Source organism: Lathamus discolor, chromosome 20 (genome assembly GCF_037157495.1).
Source record: "Lathamus discolor isolate bLatDis1 chromosome 20, bLatDis1.hap1, whole genome shotgun sequence".
Taxonomy (NCBI): domain Eukaryota; kingdom Metazoa; phylum Chordata; class Aves; order Psittaciformes; family Psittacidae; genus Lathamus; species Lathamus discolor.
Window position 1 is genome coordinate 728,052 of NC_088903.1, and position 24,222 is coordinate 752,273.

The window sequence follows — 24,222 nt, forward strand, 5'->3', positions numbered from 1 at the left end:
ACACAAACTCCATCATTGCCAAAGCCATGTTATTTCACTTCTATTTTTGTTAACTAGTGGAAACGGAGTAAGTCTGATACAGCTTTCAGACTCCCAAGTGAGACTCCTTTCCTCCTACACAAAGAACAGCAGCTTCCCCAGATGATGCCCACTCCTATAACAACCAACCAGGAAGGCTTTCCCCCCTCCACACTCCTCCACTCAGGGCAGGGAAAGGGGAGAGAAGGACAGGTAACAAATTAGCAATGCCCTCCCCAAATGAATGTGTGCATATTCACAGGTTAACTGTAAAAGTGCTTCCTTGTGACTCCACAAACTGGAGGAAGTGAAGAGCTACAAATCCAAACCTTCAGTGCTTGGCAAAAAAGCCTACACAGGAATCAGCTTGGAGGAACCTTAAAAACATGCTGAAGCCCAATGTTAGAGGTGCTGGGAAGCCATAGCTGCTATTCAAGTTAATAGGACCTACAACCGCCCATAACACCTCAAACAACACCAACAACAGAAAAAGATCTAGAGCATCAGACTACGACAAACTCTTCATCCAAGGAAGAACCCCTTTCTTTACCTTTGGCATTAATATTCTACCTTGCAGGACACAGAGATCTACTGTAACAGTGTATTTCTGTAACTTTAGAGTAGTTGTTTCTTTTCTCTTCTTAAATGAGCAAGCAGAGCCTTGTCTAAAGGAGATTTAAAGATGCTGCAGCCAGATGCAGGCATGCATCAGAACTCTGTATCTGTAACAGAGGTACTGAAGCACCAGTTGTGGTTGGTGTCTGGTTTTGCCAGACAATAAACCAGTCTTATGACACAATTTGTTCTCTTCAAGAAATATATTGGGATATAGGTAGGAAATAAGTTCCTATTCCCTCCAAGCAAATGTATGAGCTGCAAAACACTTTAGCAGAAGTACAACTGGCATTTTGATTTCAGCACGTAAGTTCCTAACAGCTTGTACATTTGTACCTGTCTGCTGACCTGTCCAAGGACTGGCAGCTTCCTGATACTGAGTTTTCAGCACTGCTTAAAGGGTCCAGCATCTGCAACACAGAAGAAATCACATGGTAACATCAGTTCAATCTAATGCCTAAGAGGCTGTGCAGGAGGATCAGAGCCAGCTACTGCTTGCTTAGAGATGTCCAGGTAAAAAGTGGAGTCTAAAGCTATTTAGAATCTACATTTATCCTCCCACAGAAATTAACGACATATGAAATTTGAGACATTGCTTTAGGTGTTGAAGTTTAAGTCTGCCTTGGGCTGTGTTTTTATCCCAACTGACTTCAGGAACAGACTCTCTGCTGCTGCACTGCTGCCTCCACCTGCACATCACCCTTTGGCCTTACTTCCTACTCTTTGAATAGAGAAAGCAGTTTCAAATGCAGGAGGGTCAAACAAACCTGAGTGCACATGTGTGACACCCATCAAACCTGCTCATTCAGAGGTGGACAGACAATGCCTGATTCACAAGGCAGGTCCTGGCACTGCAACAAAGACTTTGAACCTGTACATCTACAAACGAGTCTGAAGCACAGTTTAAATGAACAGAACAGTTACTACTAGGTGCTAATGCAACTACAGCTAGTGAATATTATGAAATGAGAGGGCCCAGAGAGTTCCTTAACTGTTGGACTTTGTTTTTTCCCCCCAAATGCTCATACTTACACACTGTTCACTGGTTTCTGGGATAAATTCTCCTTCACTGTTTATGCTGGTGTAGGAACCCTGCCGAGCAATGCGCTGTTGCCTCTCTGGAACGTACCCAGGAGGTGGTGAACTTCGGCCTGTGTTCTGGGAACCTGAGCCAGAAAGAAGCACAGTTTGGGTATGAATGCTTCTTGAAAGGACACTGCACGTGCATGTGCACAGAATCCAAAGCCTCACCTCTAACATGAGACCTCTGTGATCACAGCAACTCTGGAGTGAACCTTAACACTACAGTCTGCATAGAAATGGAACCAGGAAGTGACACGGCAGAAAGGAGATTGTTCCACGAGCACCTGCACTGTCATTTTAAACACTACATGGTATTACTGAAGCCCCTAACACAGCAGTCACCTATTTCTACTCAATCCTGCTCAACCTTCTGAGGACAGTTTCAGTATCTAAGGGGGGAAGAGGACTCCAGGACTTTTGGGCATGAACCTCATTGCTAATCTTAATTTAACAAAACACTTGTCAGAGCAACCTATCTTCTGCCTTAAGTTTGCTTTAACTGGTACCATTTACTCTGTGTGACAGCACTATTCCTGCTGGTCACAATGAGCTGAGCTAATTATATGCACACTGAGCAATTGCAGGATCCCATGGGAGCACTGTTACCTTTGTAAAGAGTCCCCAGGTGTCTGTTTTATTGTGTAAACCCAAAACTATATAACTACTTTGGTCAATTCTGCAGCGTCTGTCACTTACATGAGGTCGCTACATGGGCAGAGAGGATGTTTAGGGGCCCAAGGAAGAGAAAACCATTGTACTCCTCTGTGCACAGTACTACCTAAAGAGTTTCTGTTGTGCTACCTACTGAGAGAAACGTTACCCCCTGGATTTATGTTTTTCCCTTGCAGATCTCAAAGCTGATGACACTTTCAAAAGAGGAAAATACAAAATCCCTCTTGCAGTGAGCCATCCACCTGCAGCTCCCACCAAGTCACCCTGGGAGCTCCAAGATACACTGTGCTTCAGCCAATCTACTCAAGGTCACCCATGAAGATCTGTTTTAAGATCTATGCTCTTTACCACGCTGTCTTTCATTATCTGTGTGTACTCAGGTGCTATGAAAGATGGGTAAAGATCAGCAAATCCTCTCCCAAGGAAAATATTTTCTACAGCAGTTATTGTAATACAGAGTGAAGGCAAACATCAGCAGAAGCTCACTGCAAAGCAGGGATACATCTTTTGGAGGACTGCGGTAGGAAAAAGGGACTCAACAACTCAATGCTGGCTTAGAGTGCATGGGGGGGGTGAGCTCCAAAATAACCTATTGCTTAAAGCTACCAAGTGGCTCTGCAGGGCTCACGTGGTGTTACAGGCCAACTGGTGTGGAGATAAACAGGAGAGTGTGCTTTGGGGCTGCACTGAGGCTGGGAGCACACTTTCACTCCTTCCGATCCAATGGCATGGCTGGCCAAAGGGAGCCTGAGTCCTGCTGGCACTGGCCCAGCTGCTATTGTGGAAAGGCCACCATCACTGGGCAGGAAAAGGAAGTCGGCACTAAATCAGTGTATATCAAAGGAAGTGAGTGGAAAAAACACAAGTGCTGCCAGAATTCAGAGCAGCTTTTTGCCTTTTTTTTTATGTTTTAAACTAAAAATTATCTTTACTTCCAACCCTCTGCCTTGGCGACTGCGGGCTTGATGCCCGTCCGCTTCAGAAGACAGGAACCACAGATACATCTTCTTGCAGACAACTGCTGTTGACTTCTGTTGTGGTAGCAAATAGGAAAAGTCTCCATGCCTGAAAGACTATAAAACAGGAGCACAATCCTCTTCCCAATCAAAGATAGGAAAAGAGAAGGAAGACTGAGCTACTGCTGAATTACTATCAGACCTCTGACAGAACTGGAGCTCTTAATAATGTAAGAGTCTGGTACTTTGACATGTTCAGCAAAGAACAATGCTTACCCAATTGGTGAATGACAGGGTAATAATCAGAAAGCATCTATAATCTGGGATAAGAGGAAAGAGCCTGTACAACTGGAATGCAGTAGGGGCCCCTTATTACTATACAGTTTACCCATGACAGACACTCGGTACAGTCTGTTAGCTTTGGCATCATTATTTGGATACTTCAGAATGCCAATAAAGGAGATTTTTTTTTTTGTTAATAGAATATTTCTGACACTGAATTTGTCTGTGCAAAAAGAAATGCGGTGTTCAGACACATTTCCAGTGCGTGGATACTCTGCCTTCTTCACAGGAGCAAGGAATGTTGCTCCTTTCACGATTAACTTCCAACTAGAAAGGATGGGGAAACTCTTTTTGTCCCAGTTTCAGTCACGTACTTCACAAGCTTTCAGCACTTTGTCTGTTTGCTACTTCATAAAAGCAAACTACACAGCAGACTCCAGGCAGGATACAAGCAGGTTTGCGGGAACTACTGGTCTAGTTCTCCAGTCCTCCTCTAGTGAACTTACTCTCCCAATTACTTTTGTGTGGATCTGCCTCCAGTTTAGAAGCCCCAGTATGGAGACTGTCCATCCTAGTTGAACTGGATTTATTACTTGTCATTAAGATTGCACTGCATTGTTTCAATGCTGCTTTGAGTAGCCTTCAACCATGGATCTGAATAGGACGGTAGAGTTACCCAGGAAGTTGTAACACAAATTGGGATAACTCGGACAAATCCAGAGAGATGGAAGGCATAAAAATCACAGAAGTCTTACATGGACCTTTCCACTGACCACTAAGCCATCAGACACACAAAGGAAATGAGACAAAGGTACAGATTACTCTCACTTTTCTCATTACTTTTTGTGCACCTATGGTATGAGCCTTGTGCTCTACTCGTCTGGTAATGACGAGAATGAAGGGGTAGGGAATGCAGTATATTGGATATGCAGTGGCAATTCCTGTGCTGCTGCTAAAATGCTTCATTACAGGAGTGAGGAGAGATTCCAAAGCCCAACATAAAAACAAACCCCAAATCAAATCTAGGTTTTATGAACTGGGATTGCCAATCTAAATAAGAAGCTTAATGGACTTGCATAAGCTTTCCAAATGTCTAACCTCAATGAATCTGGCTTTAGGACATTCCCTTTAGCAGCTCCTCAGCTGTTCAACAACTTAGTAAGGAACTTTGAAACATTCTATTGTAAACGTATTAAGAGCTTTTGAAAATGAACTGCTTTGTCCTGGAATAACCTTTCAGTTTTCATGGCTTTCCTAAATGCTATTCCATAAATCCTCATACCCAAAAGGAATGCTTCACGAAAGAAAAGTGGCAGAAATACTCACTGACAGACAGATGCCTACTTCTGGGTTCCGGCTGCTGATAGGGTGTGCTCACATCCCCCACAGACTGGGAAGTTTTAATCCTGACTTGTTTGGGCAGTCCAGAATGGGGCGAAGAACTGGTCTGTTGGGTAAAAGAAAATGAAATGAGCCCCAGGAGCAGTGTGGCCACAGTTTCAAAACTCTCATTCTGTTTAGCAGCAGGAAAGTAGCTGAGAAACAGTTCCAGAGCCTGAAATCCTATTAACTTCCCAGAACACAAATAAAAAAGGCAGCAATAGAGCAAGCTTTACAGTTCTGTAAGACAGAAGCCAAACAACTGGAGCCTCAACTCCAGTGCAGGACTGACAAGCCTCCATGTTTGTCTTCCACCTGTGAAACCAAGAAGGGGTTCCTAACACCCCCAGGGAACGGAACATGGGAGAACCATCAGTTTCTATCAGCCACCTTGGCCAGCAGAGGTAAGTTCTGAACCCTGCACATTTCCAGAAGCAGTCAGACACCAACCTGACTCCCCACAACCTTTACAAAGTGAACTGACAATTCAGAAGCTCTCAGTGAAAAGAAACTCTACAGAGTTTAAGAGCAGAACAAGTTTGGAGATGCCAAGATGAATGCTGCCTGTGCTGGTTTCAGTCAGCCTTCCCTAGACATAACATCATTAAGGATGGTTTTTTCCATGGTGCCTTCAGCTCCTTCAAAGCAGAAAAAGGAATGAAAGGAGACATGTTAAAGGAGCTCTCCTTGATTTGTTTCAGAAGACAGAAGGGGTAACTCCAGCATGCTTGGTAGGGAGAGGAACTGCAGGATAGGTTTGCAATTGATGGCAGTAAGATGCTGCCCAAGAAGTGTTGCCTTCCTTGTGCCACAAGTAACTGCAAAGCAATTACAGACTCCAGAGGATGCTCACTTGGAACTATTGAGGCTGCAGCTTCAGGCAGGCAACACCTCTGTGTGATACAGGGTGATACAGGGAACAGCAGCTCTTAACAGAGGACTGACCAGGACACCAGCTTCTCCTTGCACAGGGTAAGGAGGGAGCCTGATTTAAATGACATAAACTCTACCATGAATAGATTCATGGGAGCTGAATAAGGGTGCAGAGTGGCCACCACTCATGTGGACAGGCTGACTGTAGTACTGTTAACCAGCTCTTCCCATTAGAGAAAAGAAAGAAAGGACCAACAGAAGTGGGTTGCTTGATAAAAGCAAGCCCAAGTGAGCCACAGAAACAGGCACAAGGCAGATGAATATAAACACTATTCACCAACACAGGCTCTCAGTCCCTGGCACACAGCTACTGCTGTAGAGTTCATTCGGTTTAGATACTATTTGTGCCAAAGTCATGGCATTACCTTTCCATCCCCAGCACAAAAAAGAGCACAACCAAAACAAAATCTGCATCCTGTACTGCAGGAAAAATAATGCTTCCCGCTCCCTCAGTGCGATGAGATCATGCAGCCAAGAAACCTCCTTCAGACTTGCGGGCTTTTGCTTTATCACATGTAGGGCTCTCCTGTCAAGGGCTGCAGAGGAAGGTGGAAGAGAAGGGGGAAACAGCGGCACTTACTGAAGACTTTGCTGTTTGTTTCTGCTTTGAGCAAAAGAGGAAAAAACAGCTAATAAAGGGACAGCACCACAGTGCTGGCTCCTTGCTGGTGCAGGGATGAGACTTACTGAGTGGCTTATGTAAAGCTGAGATATTATCGTTTAGCATCTGGTTTGCAGTCTGAAGACACTGACATTAAAAGAGGGCTGTAAAAGAGGGTTGTTTCACTGTGTTATAGCAAAAATTGAGGCCACCTTTTACAGACCGTTTCCTGACAACACAGGACAAAGTCTGACTATGCTAGGTCAGACCAAAGGCCTTCTTGCCAAGTATTGTCTTCAGAACAGCCAGAAACAAATGCTAAGGGAAAGGGCATAGGGCAAGGAACATCATCATCCCTCCTACACCTTTCCAGCTTTTGGCATTGAGTCATTTGGGAAAGGGCTGTTAACACTCCTGAAGGTCTTTATATTTCTATTAACATGGACTATCAAATAGTGAGAAATACATTTCAGTTCTCCTGACAGTTCCAAGGATTACAGGGGCAGAACTTGAACAGAGATGAACACTCAACATGAACAAGCTGCTATCAACAAAGGTTTCAAGTCTCTTCAAGAGAATTTGGCAATTTGCAGCTAAAACATCTAAGCTCTCAAGGTCTTTGGCTCGAAAAGCTCTATGACCTTAATTGAAAACCAGGCACTGGCTGAGTGAACAACGTTCTGCAGGAAGAGATCAGGAATAAAGGAAAGTTCAGACTCTTTTTGCCCTCTTCAGCTTGTGGTTCAGTTCACTGTTTAAAACAGGCACCTTTGGGAGCTTGACTTGAAGTCTTATTTCTCATGTCATGATCTCTCCTGCTGAAAAGAACAAACTCCATTGACACTCACTGCCACAGTCACCTGTGGTATCAGAAAGTGAACCGAGACACAATCAAATTCATCTTAAGTGTGAATACTCCATTATTAGCTAAAAGCAACTTAGTTTCTAGGAGTAAGGCTGGATTCAAGGCTACAGAACTGAAAAAGCACTCGGAGCTGCCCTCAGGCTTCTCACCCTGGAACAAAGTGCTAATAGCTTGTCTGCAAGGACAACCCGTGCTTTCTGAAAGGCAAGATAATTACATACACTTCCAACACTGTGCTATTAATCAAAGGTAAAATAAGTTATCTGCAGAACAAACTGATGAAGTGTTTTCTGAATACAGTTACGGGCTGCTATCATCAAGTTTCAGAGACTTAAAGGTAAGAAAACCCCCTTCATTTTGCCGCAGCCATAGAAGTTGTTACCTACATGGTTTCTGTCCGGAGACAGCAATAATATTCTAAGGCTTTTCACATTAGAGCTTCGGTCTAAGAGATCCACTGCTTTATCCAGGTCATCTTGGTTTTTCAAAGGAATAGAGAGCTGCAAAATAAAGAACAGGGAAAAAGTCATTAGAAAAGACAGGAAAAATAAACCTACAACAGGTATTTAAATAAACATTGGGAAAATGCCAGAGTATAAGATAGCATTCTGATGGCTCAATTATTCCATTACAATGAAAGGTCTTCATGTCCTTTTCAGTAAGGTTTTTACTCCATGCCAGAGGAATGGCTGACCCATTCCTTAGAGGAATTGACCATCCACACCGATATTAACTTCTACCTGAGTTTACTGCCTGCAAAGAACAAACAAGAGAACATTGTCTCCCAATACTTATAAATCCAGACCTACAGATTAAATGAGAATTGGGTTTCAAATAGCGACTGGTGTGAAGAAGAAAAGACTTTTAAAGAAGGATTTAAAACTTATTCAGACCCCATGGAATTATTCTCAGACGCCCTCTATTCTATTCTACAGTGCACTCACATCTTGCAATGTGAATGTTGTTAACACCGAAGAATCCCTTTCCTTTTTGTCCAGCTCCTACTGGTGAATGGGGTTTTGCATCTTTCTCAGTGGGAGGGCACCACCACAACAATAAGAAACAAGGAAAAGCCTGGGTGTCCAGAGTGAAAAAGGCAACAAAACACTTTAGATTATTAACATGGACAACCCAGCTTCTCGAAGAAAGTGACCGTGCCCACCACCCCCTTCACCTCATATCAAGGAGGCCGCCTGCTCTCTAACACCCCTTGTTCCTCTAATAGCTGGGCAATAAGCAGCAAGTGCTGCAGCCAGCAGGAGGCAAGTGTGTTACAAAAGGCTGGTCAGCAGTCAAGCACCACAAAACACTGCCTCTGCTATTGGGCAGCTGAAGAAATGACTCCGGGACTGCCTGCAGGTCTCAGACTGTACCTATATTGGCCTGCAATAGTTGCTTTCAACAGTCAAAATACTTCAAATACCTTGGTTTTACTTCCCACAGAGTCTCCCAAGAAATACAGTAGAAGGAAGCAAAACAATGATGCTTGTACAAGGCACACATCAGCGTGATGTGCTGTCAGCATCAGCAGGTTTCCCTCCAGAGCACTGATTCCATTATGGTTAGTATTAGAGGGAAGAACTGAAAGTTAAATTTAAGGCTAAAGAATTTGGGATGGGAAAAGGAGGTGTCATCCAGAGAGGGTGATACATGCTCTGAGCACTGATAGCAACGCTCTGTACCTCATTGTTCATGTAGTGGAGGTCCAGTGGCTGCCCAAAGGCTGTTTTCACTTTCTGTTGCACGTCTTCGTAGCGCACAGGACGGACAAATGGGATAATTCTGGAATGAGAGAGATATTCCTGACATTGCAATCAAATTAAGATGGCTGAGCCATGAAAGACACATGTAAGTGTTCTCCTTTCATCCTCAAGCAGGTACTGACCCTTTCTAATTTGAGTTACTATGCATCATTTTGACAGGGAATTCTTGAGCTCTGGCCCATTTCCAAGTGGTTTGTCAAAATGCAATATTCATGTGAAGGTATCAAGTAGAGTGAATGCCTTTATCCCTGGATAGAAAAGGATCTACAAACAAATGTCTTTTACACAACAGGATATGGATCTCCGATGCACTTTGGCTTAAAGAATACTGCCTCAGGCGCAAAACGCAAATACATTCACCAAGAGCTGAATGTCTTGAATGAGTTGCAGAAGGCCCAAAACAACAAGTATTTGCTTTAAGTAGTGCAGCACCCAAACTCGAAAGGTGCTCCCTAAAACCCTCCAAGATGGGTCCCAGTTGGAAGGTTTCAACAAAATTAGTCCTGAACTCCCAAGGGAAGCATCAGCAGGAGGATGCAAAGGAATCTGAAACCCCCATTTCCCAAGGTGGTCTGGATTTATTACTGTTTTCGCAGGAGTCAAATATCTTGGGTCAAGACTGGAGGATCCAAACGTGAACTACACTTGACAACCCACTGCTGTAATTAACCAAGGACATCTACTGCTCAGAAACCCAGTTTTCATCTCTCTGCTGCACAAGGCCCAGATGGTTGCTTGTTCCTGCCTTCGGGCTCCTGCAACCAGACTTCTCACCATCTGCTTCCATGGGCCACAAGGCCACACTGTGTCTCCATTACAGGCAGCTTGAACAAACAGCTCCAGGACACAGCTGACAGCCCCCAACCTTCTGCAAGCTATTAGAAAACTTTGATAGCTGCTTACCTCTCTGCTGCAACTCACATCATATTAGAATGGTTTGGGTTGAAGGGAACTTAAAGCTCATCCAGCTCCAACCCCTGCCACAGGCAGGGACACCTTCCACTGGAGCAGCTTGCTCCAAGCCCCTGTGTCCAACCTGGCCTTGAGCACTGCCAGGGATGGGGCAGCGACAGCTTCTCTGGGCACCCTGTGCCAGCGCCTCAGCACCCTCACAGGGAAGAGCTTCTGCCTAAGAGCTCAGCTCAGTCTCCCCTCGGGCAGGTTCAAGCCATTCCCCTTGGCCTCTCCCTACAGGCCCTTGTCCCAAGCCCCTCTCCAGGTTTCCTGCAGCCCCTTTAGGCACTGGAGCTGCTCTCAGGTCTCCCCTTCAGGAGCCTTCTCTTCTCCAGGCTGACCCAGCCCAGCTCTCTCAGCCTGGCTCCAGAGCAGAGCTGCTCCAGCCCTCACAGCATCTCCGTGGCCTCCTCTGCACTCGCTCCAACAGCTCCACGTCCCTCTGGTGCTGCTGCCCCAGAGCTGGATCTAGGCTGCAGGGGGGGGTCTCCCCAGAGCACAGCAGAGGGGCAGGATCCCCTCCCTGAGCTGCTGCTCACGCTCTTGGGGTGCAGCCCAGCACATGGCGGGGGTCCTGGGCTCAAGCGCTCACTGAAGCTGGGTCATGGGGAGCTTCTCATTGACCAACACCCCCAAGACCTTCTTTAACCTGAAAGAACTCTGCTTTGGCACAGCTGAAGTCCCGCCACAAAAAGCTTTATTATTAGCACTGCTCAACAATTTTACCATCAGGCATACACAGGAAGACCTGAATGGACCACAGAAACTCAAGACCCATCTCACTCCCAAGGGCAACTCTTGGAGCTCAGTGAAACCCCAAATCACCTCTGGGGAAGCTCACACAAGTTTACGCTTTGGATAGAAGGCTCAGTTGCCAAGATGTCTATCAGCCTGCTTTGCCAGCACTGGGTATCTTTTCCCAACGTGCAGCTTTTGTTTTAAATAGCTCCAGTGTTCACTGGCTTCCCCAGCCCCTTCCCAGGAAGGGCTCATCGTGCTCCCAGACCTACAACATTTAGCTCTTTAGAAAGAATTGTCCTTGATAAAAAGCAGCCCACAATAACATTTCCAACATATTACCAAGAAACCCATCCATGAAATTACACTGCTCTGGCCCCATACAAATGTAATTTAGCTCTCAGTTGAACTGAAGGCCCTTATAAAGGTTTCCATTCTACACTCAATGCATTCAAAAGCAGTGCTGTTCTCAGGTGCCACAAACTCTATTAGCTTAAAAACCCTCTGTGCACTCTTCTAACGCAAAATCATGGACTGCAGGGTTTAAGGAGCCCATTCCTGCCTGACCACCTTAAATATTTGTGGTTAGATCTGGCAGCTCCTCTGAAACCAAGCACACACACTTACATTCTCAGTGCAAGCTCGCTGTCTGTAACTGCATACCACTTTGGGAATGGGGAATTCAGGCGAGGGTCACTGCATAATTAGACTAGCACACAATCAACCTTTTCATTTTAATGTTACTTCAGAAAAAAGCCCACCCCTTCTTTTCCCTCTGTGCCATCTGAAAAGCACTCAGGCAGCAGACAGGCAAGATGACAGCACTGCAGTGACAAGATTTTGCTTCCGAGTTCCCTTGTTCTAACATGGTAGCACAAGAAGTTGTGACACATCACACAGTGCTCTGCTGTAGTCATGGAATCCTAGAACGGTTTGGGTTGGAAAGGACCTTAAGATCATCTGTTTCCAACCCCACACTAAACCAGGTCACCCAAGACTTCATCCAACCTGGCTCTGAACACTGCCAGGGATGGAGCATTCACAACTCCTTGGGCAACCCATTCCAGTGCCTCACCACCCTCACAGTAAAGAACTTCTTCCTTATATACAACCTGAACTCCCCCTGATTCAGTTTGAACCCATCACCCCTTGTCTTATCACTGCAGTCCCTAATGAAGAGCTCCTCTCCAGCATCCTTGTAGCTGCATTCAGACACTGGAAGCTGCTCTGAGGTCTCCACGCAGCTTCTCTTCTCCAGCCTGAACAGCACCAATGTTCTCAGCCTGTCTTCATATGGGAGGTGCTCCAGCCCCTGATCATCCTTGTGGCCTCCTCTGGACTTGCTCCAACAGCTCCATGTATTTCTTACGCTGAGGACACCAGAACTGCACACAGTGCTGCAAGTGGGGTCTCACCAGGGCAGAGCAGAGTGGCGGAATCCCCTCCCTCGACCTGCTGCTCATGCTCCTTTTAATGCAGCCCTGCACACGGGTGGTTTCTGGGCTCAAGCGCACACTGAAGCTGGCTCGTGTCCAATTTCTCATCAACCAACACCCCAAAATCCTTCTCTGCAGGGCACACAATGCCTTTGATACAAGAGAGTGCTGAACAGATCCGGCTGACAAAGGTGGCAGCACCTTCCAGCTAGGGTTGCTTTGAAAATTTCTCCTTGAGCACCAAAAACCAAAGGTTTTTTTTGGAGGCAGAATTCACCACCTGAGACTTTGGTGGCTGAAACTGTTCAATGATAGAGGAAAACTTCACAACTTATTCTCACTGCCTGCTTTGCCAACAAAAAACTACCTACATTTGACAAAGAAGGATACTTGAGGAAGAGCTTAAGCAGCTCAGGCAGTGACCTTTGATAGCAATGGGCTATGAGAATCACTACGTACAACTTGCACTGTTGTACTATCAACATTAAATTGGCATCTATTGTGGAGCGTGACCTACTTCAATATTGAAAGTAGTATCTAGGATGGGAGAAACCAAAGGATTCCCATAGGATGTCTGTGAAAAGCAGCACATAAGAAGAAATAATCTTCCTTTGGTGTATGTGTTGCTCAGCCACAGCAGAACAGTGATAGTGAGAGGTCATCAGGAAGTGAGAAACTAGAAAAGAATGCCACTAATTTGATCAGTTTCATTTGGCTTTAATTAAATGAAACCGAAAGAGAACATATCTGAAATAAGGCTATCAGCTTTTTAATGTTACTGCAATTCACAAATAGCTCTTGTGGAAATAAATCAAAGCATTGTGTGACACACCAAGTTGTGTATGGCCTGTTTGCTATGGCCCTTAGTGTGAGTTTTCCATGCAGGAATAAGGAAAATGAAGCCAAAACCAGACTGAACCTAAATTATTGATGACTAAATTATGCTACAAGGCAAAGGATGAGTAGTGAAGACAGACTTACCGTCTTTCCCCATTGTGTTCAAACTTGATCCTTACATCATTCTGCAGGAGAAAGAACAAAAGGTTAGTTCACAATGCACACATAATAGCACGCAAATGGATCAGAATACGATCTTAAAGCCAAAACACAAAGCAGGGCAATTTGTGATAGTTGTTGGCATCACCTCCTCAAAAGGCTAACCAAGACACAACAAGTCTGATAACTCTCTCCATAGAAGCAGACTGTGGGCTGGCTGACACCATGAGGAATGGAGAAATTACCAAAGGAGAAAGAGAAAGAAAGGAGTAAAATCAGCCTGGAGAAGAGAAGGCTCCTTAAGGGAAGACCTTAGAGCAGCTCCCATTGCCTAAAAGGGCCGGCATCAGGGACTGCAGTGACAGAACAAGGGTGAATGAGTTTAAACAGGGGAAAATCAGGTTGGATATAAGGAGGAAGTTCTTCCCTGTGAGGGTGCTGAGGCGCTGGCACAGGGTGCCCAGAGAAGCTGTGGCTGCCCCATCCCTGGCAGTGCTCAAGGCCAGGTTGGACACAGGGGCTTGGAGCAAGCTGCTCCAGTGGAAGGGGTCCCTGCCCGTGGCACGGGTTGGAACTGGATGAGCTTTAAGTTCCCTTCCAACTCAAATCATTCCATGATTCTATGCTAAAATTAAGCTGTAATTTGAATTAAACAGATGAACTATAGGGAAACCTAATCTATATTTTATACTGGATGGCAAAAATCAGAACTAGATTCCAACTGTGTATTCATCTGAACTGAAGCCAATTTTCTTTGTGCATTCTCAAAGCAACCATGTTTTCTTCTATGGGAAAAAAGAGAGAGATCCAGGGAACGTGCTGCATTCTTTATTCTTAAAACATAGATTAAATCTCTGCTTTTGCAGAAATGCAGCCCCGGAAACTCCAAACTCTGAAGTTACAAAGAAGTTAACTATTAAAGTTCAAAGGGGTCATCATCCATATCTGGCAGCTGGTTATAAGCACTGACCATGCAACCTGTGCACCTCACTCCAAAGATGCTCTGTGGCATGGAAAAGCCAACGCTCTGAACTGTCAACTCTGGAAATCAAAGTTCAAATCCCAATTTAGGTCACAAAGATAAAAATAAAAGGGTAAAAAAGCTGCTCTGATACGACTCCATCATTCCTGCTGCACAATTTATGTGATTGGAATAGATTAAGCCATCTGTGAAAGCCTCAGACAATAGGCAATCATACATCGAGGAACTTCAAAAAAATGGGGCCAGGAAATGCTCTTTAGCTGGAGGAAGTATCTGGCAGGCCCAGTGGTCAAGAATGCAGTTCAAAGGGACCCATGCAATCACCATGAGTACACGGTATTCCTGCAGCAGCACCCTGGCTACAGAACTGAGCATGAGAAATGAGCTTCCCTATTAGAGCAACACTCATCGGCAGGGGATGTACACAGAGGTTTAGCAAACACTTCTTCTCCAATGTGGGAAGAGAAAGAGAGCTGCTTTTAACTGAATAGTAAAGATAAAAATGCAACAGACAGCATAAGAATAAAGAACTAAAAGATGCCCACCAGTCAGTCAGCCATCGATAGAACAGTTGTTTCTTGCACAAAAAGGATATAGGAATGATCCCTTTATATTCAGATTTGCAGGAAATCAAGGCTCTTTGGAAACCTTTCTTCAACCCAAGGTACCTAAGGAAACTGAAATACCTTTCTCAACTCCACTGCGTGCTTTCAATGCTGTAATCTGTAACAAAGGGAAGGCGGGGGCGTTGGAATATGGCATCTTTCTCCCTGTGTTTCTTCCAAAAGGATCAGACGTTGGCCATTTGTGTCTAAGAAAAGGTGTTCAAAGTGATCTTGGCTTTTACGTTTCAGAAGGAACTTGGAGGAGCTAAACATCAAGTGCTTTTGGTGTCCTTTGAAAGCAGTGAACCTACCACCTGTATAAGCCATTTTTTAAAGCAACTTGCATAAACTATGCTAAGAGATGAATAAAAAAACAAACCCAAGTTTAGTACTTTGGCATTGCAGTTCTGTGGTGCTGTATCATAGCTGATGATTACAGAGTTTGATTCAAGACATCACTGAATTTATGTTTCAAAGTGATTTGGAAAGGATTTTGTACTCCTCCATCTATGGATTTGTCCGGCACATTCAAGGAAATCCCAGCTCCCAGCTGAACAAGGAGATTATGAGCAGACAAAGCATAAGGAAGAGACAGACATGAACTTTAAAGCCTGCTCCAAAAAGCTTAAGTCTGTAATATGAATAAACCTGGAAAGAGTTACTTTACTAATACAGGCAACTTCCCCTGTTAAGTAACATTAGTCTAACTGCCAGGAACTTGATTTAACTCACACAGTAAGGGACAAACAAGTCTTGACTGAAATTGTTGCTTCTGCATTGAAGTGTTTCACTCAGATGACACGCAGCATATACTGATGGAGCAATACTATCCTGTCCTTTCTTGCTACCAGAAAGCCAATGCAATAGTTTTCTCTATAAAAAGAGTCTCTAGCAATGTTGGATGAACTTAAGAGAGACTTTAAAGCACTGACCCTGCACTTACTACCTTGGAAAAAGTGTTTCTTTTGGAAAAATGGACTTCACATCCCCATACCCAAATAAATGAGTTTCATTCCTGTCCTCATGTGACATATGATGGGTAACTCCAGTGAATCTTCCCCATTAAAGGCACTGCCTCTGTTTATCCACCTGCAAATAGCGGTTTCCTTTTTCACTCCAGGTTTAGTACAGTTCCACTAGAGCCAGTCCTTTTGGATAATCCTTTTCACTGCTCTTCTTGGATCAACTTCAGTTGAATGACCTTTTACCAGGATCTTCATTCTGCATTCACATGCAGCCCGAGTCATGTGAAGATGAGACCAGCATTAGTTCATTATCCAACCGACTGCTTTCTGCAGCTTTAACCTGCAGTGACTTCCGTTAGCATCAGAAATGGAAATCCTGAATAGGAAATCCTTGATTCCTTTTCATCATGAAGCTTTTCAATTCCCTGCTTTGAGTTGGAAGTATTACTTTCACTATAATGAAAAGTGCATCATACTGCTACATCATGGCAGAATGAGGAAAGGAAAGCTTTCCTGGCCTTCCACACCTGCTTAAATGAATTCCATACAGGTCGCTGCACACAACTTCCAAACATGCTCCTCAAAATTGCTAATATTGAAGTGGAAACCAGTTTTCTTACCGGGATTTTCTTTTCTTCCACTGCAGAGGCACACTGGGTGGTGATTGCAGGGCTGCCCAGGACGGGTGGACTGCTGGCATTGTGTTTCTTCTTTAATAGATGGCATTAAAAAGAAAATGGCAAATATGATCATGAAACCAGAAAACCACTTGGAAAACCTTTCAGCTAATCTCCACAGACCAAACCCCACCAAAAACATGGGTGGGGGTGAAAGGCAGAATATAAAGTAAAGAGCTACCAAGTTGGCAAAATGGCCAGAGCAAGAACAGGGAGCTAACCCACTGGTGATGCCCTGGCTGGCAAAACCCACAACAGACCACAGGTAACAGACCCACTCTTAAACTACTCTGTCCCTTCCACCTCCACATAACGGTTTTAAGGACTCACCAAGTGGCTTCTTACCTGTTTGTTGGAGTGAGCAGTGTCTTTGTTCTTCATGGTATCATATCCAGTCAGTCTGTGCCGTCGGCTCATCTGGAGTGCTACCAGGTCCTTCATGATGGATTTCAAGGCCTCTTGTTCATCTGTGATGCGCAAGAATTTTATTTGCAAGTAGCAAGTATCAACTATAACACATGTGCACTTGTTTTCTGCTGGCTCATAGAAAGACAATCCTTTTCAGGATACAAATACACTGGAATTTCATTTAGTCGTTCAAAGCCCAAACTTAACCTCACATCATGAAGTAGTAAACAGACAGATGACATTTAAGTCACCTGTCCAATGTCACAAAAGGATGTGGTCATAGTAAGGGTTAGAATAAATCTTCCCAACCCCTAGTTCTGTTCTGACAGCTTCACAACCAGCAGCACAACTTGGACAGATGTGTTAGATCATCAGAGGGCATTTCGGAAGAGCAAACTGATGTGCTTCTGCCAAGGAAAACCTGGGAAGAATCTGTTCTTTCTAATTTTATATCCTGTTAATTCAGAATTCTTGCTCCCTAATGGAACAAACCACAGCCAGGAGAGAAGAAAAGAGAATCTGGACAAAGTCACCTTCGAATATCCCTGAACACAAAACCACTTGCATTGGTTTCCCCAACGCATTCCTCTCTGCCCCCATAACAAGCTGATGGAACAAAGCTCAGACCATTTCATGAGACTTCAAGACCTACTGAACAGACCTGAATTGCAGAGCATTGAGAACACTGCTGCTGGCAGGACAGCAGGTTCAGTTCAAGGCTTCTTGCAAAGGCAGGACAACAAAAACCACACTTAGGCATCCGACCAACTGCAAATGACTTTCCGAAGCTCCGATTCCTGATGTAACCAATTTAAAGTGTTCTTCCAGGTGTCTAAAAGCTACTGAAAAGAATCTGTTGGTTTTGCAAACACAACAATCCTAAATTCCTCCATACTGCAAAAGGTAGAAGAAGTTGACACATGAGGTTTGGATCAGAATACGACTGATACCAGTGAAATACCAGCGTAACACAGCACATCCGCTGTGATTGCTAAGGACCTGCTGCTGGTACACACATAAAATCCCAGACTGGTTTGGGGTGAAGGGAACTTAAAGCTCATCCAGCTCCAACCCCTGCCACGGGCAGGGACCACTTCCACTGGAGCAGCTTGCTCCAAGCCCCTGTGTCCAACCTGGCCTTGAGCACTGCCAGGGATGGGGCAGCCACAGCTTCTCTGGGCACCCTGTGCCAGCGCCTCAGCACCCTCACAGGGAAGAGCTTCTGCCTAAGAGCTCAGCTCAGTCTCCCCTCGGGCAGGTTCAAGCCATTCCCCTTGGCCTGTCCCTACAGGCCCTTGCCCAAAGCCCCTCTCCAGGTTTCCTGCAGCCCCTTTAGGCACTGGAGCTGCTCTAAGGTCTCCCCTTCAGGAGCCTTCTCTTCTTCAGGCTGACCCAGCCCAGCTCTCTCAGCCTGGCTCCAGAGCAGACCATTTCCCTAGTCCTCGCAGCATCTCCATGGCCTCCTCTGGACTTCTTCCTAACAGCTCCATGTCCCTCCTGTGTTGCTGCCCCAGAGCTGGACACAGTGCTCACTGGACTCATAGAAACATAGAACAGTTTGGGTTGGAAAGGGCCTTAAGATCATCCAGTTCCAACCCCCCTGCCATTGGCAGGGACACATCACACTAAACCATCCTACCCAAGGCTTCATCCAACCTGGCCTTGAACACTGCCAGGGACGGAACATTCACAACCTCCCTGGGCAACCCATTCCAGTGCCTCACCACCCTAACAGGAAAGAATTTCCTCCTTATATCCAATTTAAACTTCCCCTGTTTAAGTTTTAACCCGTTACCCCTTGTCCTGTCACTACAGTCCCTGACGAAGAGTCTCTCCCCAGCATCCCTATAGGCCCCCTTCAGGTACTGGAAGGCTGCTCTGAGGTCTCCACGCAGCCTTCTCTTCTCCAGGCTGAACAGCCCCAACTTTCTCAGCCTATCTTCATACAGGAGGTGCTCCAGTCCCCTGATCATCCTTGTGGCCTCCTGTGGACTTGTTGCAACAGTTCCATGTCCTTTTTATGTTGAGGACACCAGAACTGCACACAATGCTCCAGAGCAGAGCAGAGGGGCAGGATCACCTCCTTCGACCTGCTCGTCACGCTCCTTTTGATGCAGCCCAGGATACGGTTGGCTTTGTGGGCTGCAAGCGCACACTGAAGCTGGCTCATGTTCATTTTCACTCCTGGGCTTGTGTCTCACATATCAAGCCTCAACAGGTTTCAGGGATAAAGCATTCTTTCCTTACATCCACTGAAATTATTCCTGATACTGAAGCATAATTTAGGCATGAAATTGGAAGCAGTGATTAGATCAGCTCCGAGTATGCCCAGAAGAATAATCAGGAGTGAAGGCTACCAAAATTTAGGAGCAAAAAGGGGGGAAAATACACCTATTTGTAAGGGGGCATCATCTAAAACTTCAGTTAGAACTGAAGCTCACAACTGATAGCTTCTGCCCAGAGATTCTGCTTTAGCAACCTGAGAGTATCAAACACTAGAGCAGAGCTGCTTCCACTATGGACTTCACCATGTGCTACCAGAAACATCACACCCAGCCCAGATGACAGAGGGGAATGGAAAGAGTCTCCCAATGCCTTTGCAGGTGTTAATTAGAGTAAAACTCTACAAAGAGAAAGCTGAGCAGAGAAAAGAAAGTTACTTCAAAAGATTAAGAAGCAAAATCAAAACCCACCAAAGCTCTGCTGTCCAAGACAAGCCAGAGGAGACAATAAGTACATTGTGGCAGTGGGGAAGGGAGAGAGCTCCTTGGAATTCCAATGGCATGGAGAAGAAGCAACGGGTGTAAGTAACACAACCAAAGCAAGAGGTTGCTGTTTGAAAAGCACGTCAGCCAAAGGAAATAATTGCTGGGATCTATCTCAGCACTAAGTAACCCCTTGTGGGAGGAAAACGGGAAACCAGGGTTGTGAATAAAGTGAAAGTTCCAGGTAACCAACAGCACAACTTTCTTCTTTGTTTCCAACTTTCTATTGGAATGCTTAACATTTTACCTTGCTGGAGTGGTTCCGACTGACTTAGTCTTTAATCTGGTTTGATATTAAGCATAGCTTTGGAGTCACCCAGCAGAGACAAGAAACCATGGCCTGGCATATCCCGGGAGTGCCTACCACCCAAAACATGCTGTGAAGAGCTGGGATACAAGTTTTCCACTACAGTGTAGTTTGGGTTTGGCCAGATACCAGGAGGATGAAGAAGAGCTTGTCTTGGCAGTGTTCCTTTGGGCAAGAAGCAAAACAGCTCTGAAAGCAGTGTATAACTAAGCACTCCTGACAAGAAATCAAGTTAATCACAGAATATGGATAAGAATTCACATCTAAGCAGTACTAGAACATCACACAGGAATAAAGATCAGTGCTTGCAACGCAATGGCTGGCTACAGGTGCTGGATCCCAAAGCCTGGGTGCTCGCAGCCCAGAAAGCCAACCGTGTCCTGGGCTGCATCATCTCCCCTCTGGCAGGTTAAAGTCGTTCCCCTTGCCCAAAGCCCCTCTCCAGGTTTCCTGCAGCCCCTTTAGGCACTGGAGCTGCTCTACGGTCTCCCCTTCAGGAGCCTTCTCTTCTCCAGGCTGCCCCAGACCAGCTCTCTCAGTCTGGCTCCAGAGCAGAGCTGCTCCAGCCCTCTGTGGCCTCCACTTAGCATATTTATTATCATTTCTAACACACTAAGACATGAAACCACTTGGGGAGCATCTAAACCCCAGTCAGGGCACTGCCAGTTCTGCATCTCACCCCTGTGAGCTCAGATTCCTCTGCAGACAAGTGCTGATGCTGAAACCTGACGTGGGTCCATGCAAAGACGTACTTATGGCACTGTCGGAGGCTGGTGGAACAGTTTCAGGTGAATTTGAGTCTTACATGGTTATACGTGTTATAATAGTCTTACACTGAGCTACTGGCTCTCTGGCACCAAAACACACCTTCTGTAATTCAACCCTATGGTGGTGAGATAGCAAATGATGGAGTATTTACCTTTTAAAAACATAAAAGAAAGGTCAAATATTGATCTGAGCTAGTGCAGGGAAAGAAGACACTTCCAGTTAGGACAGTGCTGGGATGGATTGAATGTTGAGAAGCACAAGCACTGTTTTTCCATCAAAACAGAGGATTTCCATAGGCTGACTTTAAAGCAGCACGTGCAGCAGCATCCCATTAATCACACAATGCAAAAGCCCTCCCAGCTGAAACCCCAGCAACTCCTGCAGTGCACTGAGAACCCCTGTTTCCCTTGGTCTCCAGTAAGTCTGGGAAACACAGCTCTGCTTTGTGCGGGAGAGATGTTGTCCAGGAAATGCTTTTCATGTTTGAAAAACTACACTCCAAGATCTTTATAACATCGATAAAAGGGAGCTGCTCCTCACAAAGAAAGCTGCTCCTCTGCATAGAGCTAATGCCTGGCTTACACCAGGTCTGAGCAAGTCGGCGTATCTGCTGGGGCAGAGATGGAAACAGCTCTGAAATCACAGAGTAAAAGCATCTTCACATGGGTGAAAGCAGGAAGTCTGTGCACCCCTCTAATGCAGGATGCTCCTTTAGACAGCAGGAGCATAGCAGACACAGAATCACAATGATTGGGGTTGGAAAGGACATGATGCCACACTGGTTTAAATGAAAGACATGAGCAAGTGCGTGTGTTCTCTCCTGCCCCGACAGTGAAGTTGGTGGTGCAGGTGATCAGCAGAGCCAGGGGCAATGAGGAAATTCCTCAAGAGAGGCACATAAACCGAGTCTACCTTAAAGCTCTGAAATAAAAGCCTTGGAAAAGGTTTCACTTGGAGTGGCCAGTCTCAGTGGTCACACAGCACTGTTCTGCTCCATCATTAGCATATCACAAGTGAGCTGGTTTGTGGGCTTCAAAGAAAAAGCAGAGCTTCTACATCTTCTGTATTTGGGGTTCCTCTCCTCACCCCCGACTAAACAGAAAGGCTGGGATTTAAGCTGCTCCTAACCCGGAGGCTGAGCCCTGCTTCCCGTGTCACTGCTGCTGTGAAGCCAGGAGCTGGGAGCTCAGCTCTGGGTGCATGTGAGAGCCAAGGGAAGGAAGTGACACAGGCAGGAAAAGAGAGCGGATCGAGGGAACGACTCCGGGCCTGCGGCGCAGCGAGCGCCGCACTCCCCTCCGCTGCCCAGAGATGGATTTCTTGGACTCAGAAGCGGCTGTGCTTTAAATGCTGCCAAAGGAGCTCTCTGTAGGGAAATAAACCTCAATCACAACCCCTGCAGCAAGGAGACAGGGAACTGCTCCCAGTGACCTAGAGCTGCACTGAAGGAGTGACGACAAACTGCAAGATCCCGCTGCTCAACATCCTGGGGGCTTTTTGCCCAGCTGATGGAAAACAAGATGGGAGAGAAGCCAAGTGCAATCCAGCTTCTTATGCAGTATTATTCATCTATCTGATCACAATGCTTAATGAATTCAGACCTTTCCTAGCAGGAGTCATGTGCTTGCAGCTGGAAAACACTTCCATGGAAATCCAGCCTCTTCCTTCTCAACTATTCTGAGCTTCTGTACCATCTGGTTGCTTTAGAGGGGACGCAGATCCAGCGCTTTCCAAGGGAGAAGCCTACTGATGGATCTGGGTGTACTTGTTGCACTTGCAAACACAAAGGAGATGAAGTTGGTGGACTTTTGCTTTGAGCAGCCCAATGTTTTATGGATTGACGGCATAAGAACTATAGACACAGACTGAGGAAGGCCAGTCTCTGAAAGCTCGGTTGTAGGGAAGAAACATTGAAGTTGTAACCCATAAAGCCAGGCAGAACCATTAAGGACACCAGCAGCAAGTCCCTTACCAACATGCAAACAGGAGTAAGTCCTGCTTTAGAGCAATTATATTCTTCATTCTAGCACAGCAGAGCCTTCTTTAAACTGAAAAGGGATCCAGATAACTCAAAAAGCCCTCCCCAAGCAGCTCTTTCTGTGGGGTATATCGGGCAACAGAATTAATCACTCCATTCACCCACGGCAACATCTGATAGCAACGTTTTACTCCTGAAACAGGGCTCCTCTGAATCCTCTGCTTGCTTCTACGCATTACCGATTGGGTTAAGCGTGGTCAACGAGAACTCAATGGCAGCCTCATAGAGAAACCCCACTCTGACTCTCTCAGGGTGCAATTAACACCGCAGGAAAACCTCCCCCGATGCTGGAGGCTGCAAACCCCCTTCACCCCGCGCCCTGCCCCACGGCTGCAGCGCCGGTGCGAGGCTCCCGCCCGATACCCACAGCTGGCGGCCTCCGCCACTGCGCTCTGCACCCACCGGGGCCGCGGAGACACGGGCCCGGCCCCGCCGCAGGCCGCATCCCGACGGACGAGCCAAGGCCGCGGGCCGCCCCCTGCCCCCCGGCTCGCTGCCCCCCCCCTTCCCCTCCGCCCCCCCGCGGCTCTCACCCATGGCGGCGGGCGGCGGGCCGGCGGGCGGCGGCGCGCTGAGGTGCGGGGCTGTCACCGCCGCGGCTCCATGGCGGCCGGGCCGAAGGGGAGGGCTCAGAGCGGCCGCCACATTCCCAGGCCCGCGCCGCCGCCTGCTTCCGGCGGCCGCGCTCCGTCCAGGGGCCGCCGCGGCGGCGGAGCGCGCTGTGCGCGGGGGCTCGGCCGCTGCCGGTCGCTCCCCGCCGCCGCCGCCACAGGGAGCCCGGGCCGCGAGCAAAACAAACCGCTCGGCGGCCGCCGCGCACCCGCCACCTCCTGCCAATCACAGGGGCCGACCCGCCGCCGCCCGCCAATCCGCGCCAACGAGACACGCGGCCAGGCCAATGGGCTTGCGAACAGCCGCGACGCCCGCCGAGACGCCCGCCAATGACAGGGGCCCGTTTCGCTCGCGGGTTAGCCCCGCCCTCCCGCCTGCCAATAGGTGGGGGCAGCCCAGAGCCGGCCCTCAGCCTGCTGCCAATCAAAGTGACGCCCGGGTCCTAGAGCCCGCCCGGGTCCTAGAGCCCGCCCGGGTCCTAGAGCCCGCCCGGGTCCTAGAGCCCGCCCGGGTCCTAGAGCCCGCCCGGGTCCTAGAGCCCGCCCGGGTCCTAGAGCCCGCCCGCTCTTGCCCCTCTTGGCAAGAACCAGCAACATCCCCGTCTGTCACCCGCAACCGGGCACGTCCGACCGTCTCGTCCTTCCCTACCTGTTCTCAAACATGAGCGCCCTGTGCAGCCCAGAACCGGGTCTCCCCTAAGCCACTGTTCTGGGTGGACAAAGCGGCCAGGAGGAGGAAATGCACCCTGTGCACACTGACCCCGTTGTTTTGCTCTCCTAAGTAGAGCTTAATTGTTGCTTTAA

At 46.9% G+C, this 24,222-nt stretch overlaps 1 protein-coding gene across 4 annotated transcripts in view; it reads right to left on the minus strand.

Moving 5' to 3' along the window:
* Positions 1-23,592, minus strand: part of MAP3K3 (mitogen-activated protein kinase kinase kinase 3) — a 38,550-nt gene extending 14,958 nt beyond the window's left edge. For 2 of the 4 annotated variants that reach the window (XR_010616782.1, XM_065699370.1), the window contains exons 1-9: positions 23,341-23,592; positions 16,867-16,988; positions 16,465-16,554; positions 13,278-13,318; positions 9,088-9,187; positions 7,792-7,905; positions 4,953-5,073; positions 1,666-1,799; positions 970-1,043 (exon numbers count right to left, since the gene is read on the minus strand). Coding sequence is in view for 3 of the 4 variants with exons in the window: in XM_065699370.1 (XP_065555442.1) it covers positions 970-1,043; positions 1,666-1,799; positions 4,953-5,073; positions 7,792-7,905; positions 9,088-9,187; positions 13,278-13,318; positions 16,465-16,554; positions 16,867-16,988; positions 23,341-23,344 (800 nt within the window). In the remaining variant the exon portion in view is untranslated. The remainder of the gene's footprint in view (positions 1-969; positions 1,044-1,665; positions 1,800-4,952; positions 5,074-7,791; positions 7,906-9,087; positions 9,188-13,277; positions 13,319-16,464; positions 16,555-16,866; positions 16,989-23,340) is intronic. The other 2 variants (XM_065699371.1, XM_065699372.1) reach the window with 2 other exon arrangements.
* Between the last annotated feature and the right edge of the window lie 630 nt (positions 23,593-24,222).